Source organism: Triticum aestivum, chromosome 4A (assembly GCF_018294505.1).
Source record: "Triticum aestivum cultivar Chinese Spring chromosome 4A, IWGSC CS RefSeq v2.1, whole genome shotgun sequence".
Taxonomy (NCBI): Eukaryota; Viridiplantae; Streptophyta; class Magnoliopsida; order Poales; family Poaceae; genus Triticum; species Triticum aestivum.
In genome coordinates, this window is record NC_057803.1 from 731,357,063 (window position 1) to 731,367,858 (window position 10,796).

Below are 10,796 nucleotides of genomic sequence, written 5' to 3' on the forward strand. Positions count from 1 at the left end.
TGCTTGGAAACCAACACATTCAGCTTGGCTTATCATACATTCTGCCTGGGCCACCTCTTCTAGTCTGAACTTTCTGCAAAAAAGAGAACGATTCAGTCAAAAATAATTCATATTTGGTTCACGAATCGAGCCTTTCTTTTGGCAAGCTGCGTGCCAATTTTTGAGCAGATGTTTCGTATTTGGATTCTGTGCCTTGCTCAAAAGATTTTTCGGTCTGCCCTTTCTTGGGTGAAAATTGTTCAGACTCTGAAAAAGACGAATCATTCGGACAGCAGCACATTCATCAGAGCCAGCTTTCTCAAAACTATGAGCAAATATCCTCTTGGAACGGTTGACTGAATACCATCGTATACACCATCGCACCGTGTCACACTCACTACTCGCAACAACGCAACGCAGCTTGCGAGTCGAGACCACAAAATTAAACCGATGATGATACAGCGAATGCCCACCTACTATATACAGATATATCCTGAAGCTAAGAGAGAACAGTCGATGAAGACTCGACAGAAAGGTTTTCTGTCTGGACTTTTGCAGGAGATGACGTCGAACGACTATTGCTGCTTTTGGGCAGGCTCCCCAGTCCAGTAAGTTTTGACGGCCACAAGGATCTTCTCAGGGTTGAACGGCCCGGATTCATGATCCATGATCTGGCTCTTCCATCTCATGCCACCGGTGATGGCTTGTATCTTCACTAACATCTCCACGGTGTCCCTGAAGATCACCGTCCCTTCAGGTCGCAGAATCCGGTCCATCTCCAGGAGGATGTATGTTATGTCACACCTGCAATCATTGTCCAAAATTTGTTCAACATTACAGTTTGATCATTAGTGTCTCTACTTGCTTAATCTGAACTTCCTTATAACAACTTAAACACAAGCATGCAAATGCAGCAGAAAAGGTACACGACGACAGAACTCAAACCATCGGTTATCTGCATTACCTATCCTGATAAAAGCTGAACACTTTATCAGCATGGATGAGGTCATACGTCCTGGGATACGTCGAGAAAGCCTCGCACCAGTCATGGAACGTTCCGATGAACCCCCGCTCGTAGATGACACCAAGGGCATCAGGAGAAGAACCTGAAGGCACCACGTTCATCACCCAGAGCGTCCATCAAGTCAAAGATTCTACTTCAGATGTGGTTATGTTTCTCGTTGCTGTTTTTTCTTTGTTCCTTGTGCACGAAACATAAAAAAAGATCTCCAGCTATTATTGATATATGTTCCTTTACTTATCCTATATGTTGGTTTCAGTTGCTTCTTTTCTGTTTACTAACTATTTCCACATGTTTGTTTGTTTTACACTAATCCTATGTGTCTAATTAATCTGGCCATTGACTTAATATAGTTTGGGAATGCACTTCTGTTTCCAGACTTTGGAATTGTACTAATAGTTCTGTCTAACCCACCACCATGGGAGGCTGGGAGGATCTTGCGATTTAATCTTGTCTTTAAGAGTGATTCCTTTCTTAGTTTCTGTTTTAATCTTTTTTATTATCATTTTTGTTTCATGGCTGTAGCACATAATGGCAAGTGACTGCAATTCTGAAAGATGGTACGAGGGGATTCTTTGTCACCATCTTATTATTGTGATATGTAAGGCGATTCTTGCACTCAAACCATGAAAAAGCTGTTTTTTTCAGTTGTTTGCTTCAGCTCATCTAGACATGCTAATAAATTCTTCCTCTATGAAGTAGAGAGTGATTAGACTGAGATAAGATCTTATTCCATATTTCATTTTTGGACTAGCTGGTTGTCTGAACTCTCTTACTGTGTTTGAGCCCATCACATTTATGAATTGCACGGAACAGAAATGAGGATGGGAATGTTTACGGTACATTTATTGTCCTTTGGCTAAACACATGTGTTAAGCCAGTGAGTATAATGGTGAAGTCATGACATCTGATAATTTTGATTATCAGAATTATAATAGATTTTTTACTATCTCATTTCAGTTTTCCTCTATTAGAATAAGGCTATGCCTAAATTGAGAGTTGTTCATACTTCGTGACAATGGATTTAGCTATTAAATACTTTGGTATAAGCATACTGATGATTAATGGCCCCTATCAACTGTAAAGCAGAGGTCTGCATGGCATAGTTTTCTTATCTATAGTGTTGTAGACAAAAGGCACGAATTCACTTTATTAGACTATTTGTTACTTTCTCTTTATTTTATCATCTCTCACACCTTTCTACATACTGTTCAGTGACGTGTTAAATCTGCCATGATCTTGCACTATATATTCTTATTTTAGCGCTGGAGATACTGTATGGAGCTGATATTCCTCTCAAACTTCTTTTCTTCATCATATGTAGTTCCAAGAATCTGGGTTCTAACTCCATCCTCCTCTTGTCTGGATACGGTAGATGCTTATTAATTTCTTTATGTGATTGTAACATGTGTAAAGCTATTAAGACACCAGTATTAATGCACTGTTCTTAAGTACTTCCCTACCAATATTAATAGCAAATGATATGTTATTCTTTCCAGGTAAATTGCAATCTCTATAAATCATCATGTATAAATAATAACTAAAGTATATAGCAGATTTAACAATATTCGTAGGATTTAAAGATGAATTTGTTCTCTTTACGAACTAGTACATAAATATTCCCTAGAAAGGATAAATAAATATTCCTCAATCAATCTATGTCTTTTGTACCAAAAGAAACCAAATTACAATGCCTATCCAATGTGAAATGAATATAGGCATTACGCAAGTGCCTTCGCAAGGCATTCAACAATTATATTTGGTCGTTGCACCAAGCTGGTTTGGTTTAAATTTCTGAGACACATATTGTTTCCACTCAAAATATAATCTGCTCATAATCCAATGGCTTTGTTAGTTTTGATGCACATATCATTTTTATTTTCTTTTGTGCAGCCAAAACTTATCTTGGATTCTTGGTCTTAAATGGGCGCTCTTACTTTTGTGTACTTATTAATTATTATTGCTTTGTGAATTTTCTTGTCCTTCCGATTTTTTTTTTGTTTTCTCGATTCCTATTAGTGAAGTGCATGGCTTGCACTTTCTGCACCTCATGAGAAAAGCTTGGTGGAAGTACACGGTGAATGGATTTTAGTGCTAACAACTCAGACCCAATTATCGAGCAGCTAACCAGTCCAGCACAGAAATAACGTTCAGAAACTTTGGAAAATGGTATTGAAGATTTTGATCGCAAGGTATTTCAGCAGTATATGGATCATAATCTTCAACATCATTTTGCAGAGTTTCTGGATGTTCTTCCTGTGTTGGACTTGATGGCTCCTCGATAATTGGCTCTGAGTTGTTAGTGTTAAAATCCTTTTCTTGTGTACTTTCCCCAAACCACAAATCAGATAGCAGAATTCAGAGTGGGCATGCTACCACCCACTTCGTCAAAAGGAATCGGGAAAACAGAAGAAAATTCAGAAGAACAAGAATTTCACAAATCCGTAAGTACACAAAAATAGGAGTTCCAAATTAAGACCAAGAATTCAAGATAAGTTTTAGGTCCACAAAAGAAAGAAAAATGATGTTTATCGGAACTAATAGAACCAGCTAATTAGCAATAAGTTGTATTCTAAGTGAAACTAATGTGTCTCACAAATATCAATCAACATAAGGCAGTTTGGTGCAAGGATCGAATATAAGTTGTGAATGTCTTTTAATGCCTACATTCACTTCTCATTGGACAAGCAATGCAATTTTGTTTGTTTTTGGTATAGAACACTTGCATTGATCGTGGAAAAATATTTAGTTCCCCTTTTGACGGAATATTTATCTACTAGTATTATATTCACTTCTCATATCAATCAACATAAGGCAGCTTGGTGCAAGGATCGAATATAAGTTGTGAATGTCTTTTAATGCCTACATTCACTTCTCATTGGACAAGCAATGCAATTTGGTTTGTTTTTGGTATAGAACACTTGCATTGATCGTGGAAAAATATTTAGTTCCCCTTTTGACGGAATATTTATATACTAGTATTATATTGTCTAAAAGAAGAATAATTCTTTTGAGTATCTATAGGTTACTCAACTGACCTTACATTCAACATTGCGTCATTCATTTCCCAATTCATTCATGTAAAAGATGCACTCCTGTACAAGGGTGTACTAAATCGATGACACTTATTTTGGGATGGAGGGAGTCCTACCGAAAATGTTAACACTATATGTACCGCAGAAGTCATATCTAACAAATGTTCATTCCCACCACGCCGATTTCGATGACTCCCCGATGTGTTGCTTGGTCTCCTCACATTAGAAACAGATTACAGAGCTAAATCATTGTCATTTAAAGCCTGTGTTTGATAAGCAAGATAAGGATGATTATTTTAGAGGGATAGACGTCAGATCCAGAGTATAGATACCAAGCATCGCAGGTGAGATCAATGCTTCTCTAGGAAATGAAAGATTTCTGAAGATTTTTCATTATGGGGGAGAAGAAGACATTGATCTGGCAGGGTGTGGTATTCCTAATCGTGAATTTCGACCCTATGCTTCCGGAAAACGGTTACGGAGCGGTTATGGAGGCTTTCAGGTCTTAGAGAGAAAAGAGAAGTTAAGTCCAACTATTGTATCAAAACAATTATCTTGAATTCCTGGTTCAAGAAAGATGTGAGTCAACTACTATACCATTCATTGCAATCAGCTGTCTCACGCCAAGGTCCTAAGCCGGTGGTGAACTGTGAGAAGGACTGGTGGGACAAGCTCGAGTGGGATGGCTCCGAGGCCAACCATGAGCCGTCGCTCTTTGAGACATATGTCATTCGGGTTACTACAAGAAGACCCTCCCGAGGGTCTCTGTTCTAAGGTATACGATTCATTTGGCATGGGTTACGTTATGTGCATAGATAGATTAAGCAACCCATAGCTAGTGTCATTAAATCTCACAATTTGATGCTTTCCGTTTCCATTCATTGTTTCCTAGGTAATCTGGAGCGTGGAAAGGGAGGTCGATCGGCTTACATGGACCATGGACAGGCCTATCTCTGTTACAATCAAGTTGTGATCTCATCACGGCTCTCTGGAGTGTTTGTTTCCCATTTACATGGACCATTGGCAGTGAAGTGTGTTTGTTACAAGCTCTATCTGTGATGTGGTGAGGTGTTGCCACGTACTTGCGCATGGAGGATAAATGGCGTGCTTTCTTCAGCAGGTTACATACTCCCTCCGTCCGGAAATACTTGTCATTGGAATGGACGTATCTAGATGTATTTTAGTTCTAGATACATTTATTTTCATCCATTTTGGTGACAAGTAATTCCGGACGGAGAGATATATGCCTGATGTGGGTATGCTTGATTGGATTTGATTGGATTGGATTGGTGTGTGATTGTCAGCAGGCACTGGATTGCTTGCTTGGTTTCTAGCTCCAGCTTGGTGTGTGGTGTTCATAGTTGATCAAACTGGCTGGTTTGTAATATAATGGTTGTGTGTACCGTGCTGTGCATCACCCAAGTTTTGTAAACCATGCATGGTGTGCGTGTGCGTACTTTGTATTCCGTTGATGGAATAAGAAATGTTATTACTGTCATGAGTGCTTTGTTAATTATATGGAAATCTGCGATTGTACTGATGAGTTTAATTTTGTTGCGCTGCCATCATTGCAGTAGTAGTAGCGATATTCTTCATGCTGCCGGCCGCCTGTCATTTTGGGTGTTCAGTGACTTGAGTCTTCTGGTAGGTTTCAGTCAGACGATGAACTGTAAGTTAAGTCATTTCCCAACACCAAGTTCAGTCGTGTTCTCTTTCCTGTTGAAGATTGCTTGGAAACCAACACATTCAGCTTGGCTTATCATACATTCTGCCTGGGCCACCTCTTCTAGTCTGAACTTTCTGCAAAAAAGAGAACGATTCAGTCAAAAATAATTCATATTTGGTTCACGAATCGAGCCTTTCTTTTGGCAAGCTGCGTGCCAATTTTTGAGCAGATGTTTCGTATTTGGATTCTGTGCCTTGCTCAAAAGATTTTTCGGTCTGCCCTTTCTTGGGTGAAAATTGTTCAGACTCTGAAAAAGACGAATCATTCGGACAGCAGCACATTCATCAGAGCCAGCTTTCTCAAAACTATGAGCAAATATCCTCTTGGAACGGTTGACTGAATACCATCGTATACACCATCGCACCGTGTCACACTCACTACTCGCAACAACGCAACGCAGCTTGCGAGTCGAGACCACAAAATTAAACCGATGATGATACAGCGAATGCCCACCTACTATATACAGATATATCCTGAAGCTAAGAGAGAACAGTCGATGAAGACTCGACAGAAAGGTTTTCTGTCTGGACTTTTGCAGGAGATGACGTCGAACGACTATTGCTGCTTTTGGGCAGGCTCCCCAGTCCAGTAAGTTTTGACGGCCACAAGGATCTTCTCAGGGTTGAACGGCCCGGATTCATGATCCATGATCTGGCTCTTCCATCTCATGCCACCGGTGATGGCTTGTATCTTCACTAACATCTCCACGGTGTCCCTGAAGATCACCGTCCCTTCAGGTCGCAGAATCCGGTCCATCTCCAGGAGGATGTATGTTATGTCACACCTGCAATCATTGTCCAAAATTTGTTCAACATTACAGTTTGATCATTAGTGTCTCTACTTGCTTAATCTGAACTTCCTTATAACAACTTAAACACAAGCATGCAAATGCAGCAGAAAAGGTACACGACGACAGAACTCAAACCATCGGTTATCTGCATTACCTATCCTGATAAAAGCTGAACACTTTATCAGCATGGATGAGGTCATACGTCCTGGGATACGTCGAGAAAGCCTCGCACCAGTCATGGAACGTTCCGATGAACCCCCGCTCGTAGATGACACCAAGGGCATCAGGAGAAGAACCTGAAGGCACCACGTTCATCACCCAGAGCGGATACTCCATCAGCGCAGCGGCAAAACCCCCCGTCCCCGCGTTCATGTCCATCACGTTCCTGTATCGCCCCTTGGCCAGTGGCGGGATCAGTTTCTTATAGTGGCCCGCTCGCTCTGCCCACAACTTATTTTCCTCTTCAAACTTCTCAGGGGTGATGCCTGAAACTGAACCTCGGGTTATTCTTGGCGGAACTGCTGATGCTCTTTCTGGCCATTTCTCGAGGGCTCCGCCAGCAACTTCTTCCTCGGTTTGCACTTCCGGCAGAGGAGATATGCATGTCTCCATCTTCTTGTACCTATGTGGTCACACAGTCAGTTTGTTTTCTGATTAACAAAATAACAGAGAATGCATTGTAATGAGTTTAAGGTTCTAAGCATCTACGGCTGTACTAGGGTGCTGCTAGGTTGCTACAATGGCGGGTTATTGTATGACTGTAAGTGAACTGAGCCATAAGTCAGACAAAAGATTGTACAATGTTTCCAAAACTAACAGGAAAGATAAACTGATACTTAGCTTCACTTAAGAAGACGCCATTCAGAATAGTGTTAGCGAAACCTGTTAAATTACTTCTTTTTCAAGGAATAGGAAATCCAAGCTATGATTTCAAGCATGAGGTTCATACAATGATAATCTTGCTAAAACAAACCAGGCTATATATTTCAGAACGGCCAGAAATAAAAGTTGATCCGGAACTACAGATAATGAGCTACTGCAAGCGTACAAAAAATACAATACTCAGAGAAAGCATACCAGAAATCTTACCAAGCAGAGTCCACATCACTGCTGTTGCAGAACTGCAGAATTTCATCGGCATTCCGATTATTAGCACACTCCATGTGGTTGATAGGCTTCTGCCATACAGCAAGATCATCTTTCTCTACTACTTTCTTCCAGCAGAGCAGCTTTGCTAGGTCCTCAATCTCATCTTGCTCTTGCTTCAGGTCTTCCTCTGTTCTTTGCCACCCCTTGTAGTGCTTCTTCCAACGGATTGGAGGACCAGAGAGGATCCAGTAGCCTCCTGGTCTTAGAACTCTGTCTACTTCAACCAGATATAAACCGTCTGTTGACAAGAATGATAAAACATAAGCTCTACTTATACATTCATTGAACATGTGTTCAGTGCAATGTAACTACAAATCTGAAACAATGTCGTGAAAACATACCGAGTTTGTTCCATGGGATCAAACATCTAGAGCAGTGTGCCATGTCAAATGCTCTAGCAGGATATGGGATTCTATCGGTTGCCATTACTCCAATCATAGCCGGCACTCCCCTCTCTAACGCAAACTGTACCTGTGCCTCGTGTGAATCCCTTGGTGCAAATGACATGGTGATGATGCCCCTCTTCAGAAGAAAAGCACCCCAACTTGCCACCTGAAAAACAGCCAGAATGCTTCCATCCTAAGATCCTAAAGCCTTCAGAGATAAGAAACAATATCATGGAAATTTGTCAAGAAAACTCACCCCACATCCAGTATCAAGTGCAGTTCTGATGTTTCCGTTAGTTAACGGTATGAGGGCATCGATATCATCGATATAAGCATCAGCGCCATGCGGGAACATCGTGCCACCACCGGGGAACCTAAACCGGTCCCCCTCAACCTGAATCCAGTTCTGCACGGCCTTCTCAATACTCAGCTCCCGGTGAGGAATGTTATCATACCACGCATAATCCCGACTCTGCGGCCACGTGAAGGGGTTCTTGTAGTTCGGAGGCGCAGGGACCAGGCACCGGAACAATTTATCTTTCGTGGGGCAGTGCCTCTCCCTGTACTGCATCATCGCCTTTGGAAACTTCCTCGCCCTCCTCGGGTCATGGCAGGGCGTGTACTCGCTGTACTTGAGCTGGCACGGCGGGATCATCTCCTTCGCGAGCGACGACTCGTTCAAGGCCACCCGGTGGTGTGCCTGGAAATCAAGACGGGCAACTGAGGATGGCACGGACGCGACCGTGGTGGTGCCTGAAGCATTGCTGGGGGCATGCGAGGGGGCGTCGTCGCACTGCGTCTTGGCGTACACGGGCCGGGGGGCGTCCTTTATGGCGGACGAGGTGCCTTGCCAGGCGCCGAGGATGTATGCCGTGGCGCACAGGCCGACCAGGCCGATCGCCAGCGTCACGCGCATCCTCTTGAACTCCAGGTGGCGCATCCCGCCCCGTTCCTGTCACCTGCAAGAAGGTGCAGCTCAGCACATCTGGATGGAGCGGTAGCACTAACATTCGACAGGGGATTAAAGTGACTTCGCTGTGTGATTGCAGGAAAGAACAAATCGAGGTGCTCCATAACTCTGAAACAATACCAGGATTGAATTTTTGCAACTAAATTCAGTATATGATTGTGGATTCAGATAAGGCAAAGTGGAATGTGACAGCAGGCAGCTATGAATGGATAATGGGGGGTCCGAAGAAGCTCTCTCTCCCCTCCATGCCCCTAATTAAACAAGAATGGCAGCTGCAGAAAGTGTAGAAGAGCACTTGGTGCAATCAGTACAATCATCCTTGCCTGACACTCTTTGTCGACAGAACAAAAACGCAATGATGTGCATAGAATGAGTGGGACGCAACCCAAATTCCAGAGAAACTAATTGATATTCCTCCCACAGTTTCCTCCACTGAATTCATCGCCTCATTGGCCGTAGGAACCAACCAGTGAGGGGGGAAAAGAATCTATCTTTTCGGCGGAAAAAAAAACCCATCCTGTTTTCAGTGAAGAAGGGGGAGGGGATTGGCGTATCATCTCGGCCAGCACAAGAAAGATGAGATTGGGTTCCTTGACACCCATATCCTAAGCTCGGCGGCCGGCCTCGCGCGGATGGAAGGGGAGTGCGAGCGAGCTGGTGTGGGATAAGGCTACCTTACCTCTTCCCCCTGCAGCGAGCTCTAGGGGGCGGCGCACCCCACTTTCCCCTCGGCGCTTTCCCCTGGGTGCAGCAGTGTCGACGGGCGGACGGCCGGACGAGGTGAGGAAGCAATCCGGCGGCGACCTCCTGCGGCTGAGAGCGGCGGCGGCGGCGAGGGAGTCCCCGAAGAATTGGGTTGGTTGGAGAAGAAAGGGGGGAACCAAATCTAGTAACCCATGGGATTGTTTAGGCTGGTTATATTATAGTTTTTTTTTAGGGGTTGGCTAGTTATAGCTAATTTCTTTCTGGCGTTTGCTTCGCTGTTACTCTGCCCATTCGCGAGCCCGGCCCACACCCATCCCTTCCCTGGGCCTTGTAGCATTTTCCTCTTTTCTTGTTGTTGCTAAGATTTGGCCTGGCCCTTCTAGCACGCCTCGACGCCGGGGCTCCGTGGATTCCACCGCCGCCTGGACCGACGACGAAGAAGGTGAATGTTGATGGGGCCGTGTAAGAATCCTCAACACAGTGTCCACCAGGGGTCATGTGGCGCGATGAGCAAGGCGGGTACGGGCACGGCGAGAAGCCGAGAAGCATAGGGAGATGCCCCGGATTACCTATTTGGTGTGCTTTGCATCAACTTCTTGTTGATTCGCACACGGGCGGCCCAGCCGAGCGAGCGAGCGAGCGATATGGACCGGCCCATTTTAGACAGGGAGCGAGTACATCACAGCCGGTTTTGTGAACCGGAAGGTTCCAGCCTAGGTTTTTACCGGTTATGAAAAACTTCTAGAAGGTTTCTGAATCAGTTTTATTTTTCTTTTTCGGTTTTTTTGTCCTTATGTTTTTTTTAGTTTTTGTTTAACTTTTCATTTTAGTTTATTTTTCTTTTTTCATTTATTTTGGAATTTGCAACTATATTTTAGTATTTTCAAAACTTATCTCGAGTTTCAATAAATGTTATCATTTTCCAAAACTTCTTCAGAAATTCAATAAATGCTCAGGAATTTTTTAAAATTGTTCCTGGTTTCAAATTTACAAAAACTCTTCTATTTTTTAAAAATGCTTACGATTTTTTTTTAA

General features: G+C 43.1%; 1 protein-coding gene across 3 annotated transcripts; it reads right to left on the reverse strand.

The window, feature by feature from the left end:
- Positions 1-279: 279 nt before the first annotated feature.
- LOC123088419 (probable methyltransferase PMT17) lies at positions 280-9,958 on the reverse strand. Of its 3 annotated transcripts, XM_044510630.1 has the most exons (7): positions 9,736-9,958; positions 8,343-9,045; positions 8,042-8,252; positions 7,641-7,938; positions 6,858-7,173; positions 944-1,095; positions 280-783 (listed from the first exon to the last, which is right to left on the reverse strand). In XM_044510630.1, the coding sequence occupies exons 2-7, from the start codon at positions 9,024-9,026 to the stop codon at positions 555-557; spliced, it is 1,890 nt and encodes a 629-aa protein (XP_044366565.1). In that variant the 5' UTR covers positions 9,027-9,045; positions 9,736-9,958; the 3' UTR covers positions 280-554. The 3 variants fall into 3 exon arrangements, with proteins under 3 accessions (XP_044366565.1, XP_044366563.1, XP_044366564.1); XM_044510628.1 differs by lacking the exons at positions 280-783; positions 944-1,095 and adding an exon at positions 6,042-6,545 and having other exon boundaries at positions 6,706-7,173; XM_044510629.1 differs by lacking the exons at positions 280-783; positions 944-1,095 and adding an exon at positions 6,042-6,545 and having other exon boundaries at positions 6,706-7,173; positions 9,731-9,951.
- Positions 9,959-10,796: the final 838 nt, after the last annotated feature.

Excerpts from the sequence above, each read along its gene's own strand:
- LOC123088419 (XM_044510630.1), bottom strand. The coding sequence starts at position 9,026 with ATGCGCCACCTGGAGTTCAAGAGGATGCGCGTGACGCTGGCGATCGGC. Across the intron at positions 7,174-7,640 it reads AGTGATGTGGACTCTGCTTG|GTACAAGAAGATGGAGACAT; the intron begins GTAAGATTTCTG and ends GTGACCACATAG. Across the intron at positions 784-943 it reads TTCAGCTTTTATCAGGATAG|GTGTGACATAACATACATCC; the intron begins GTAATGCAGATA and ends CAATGATTGCAG.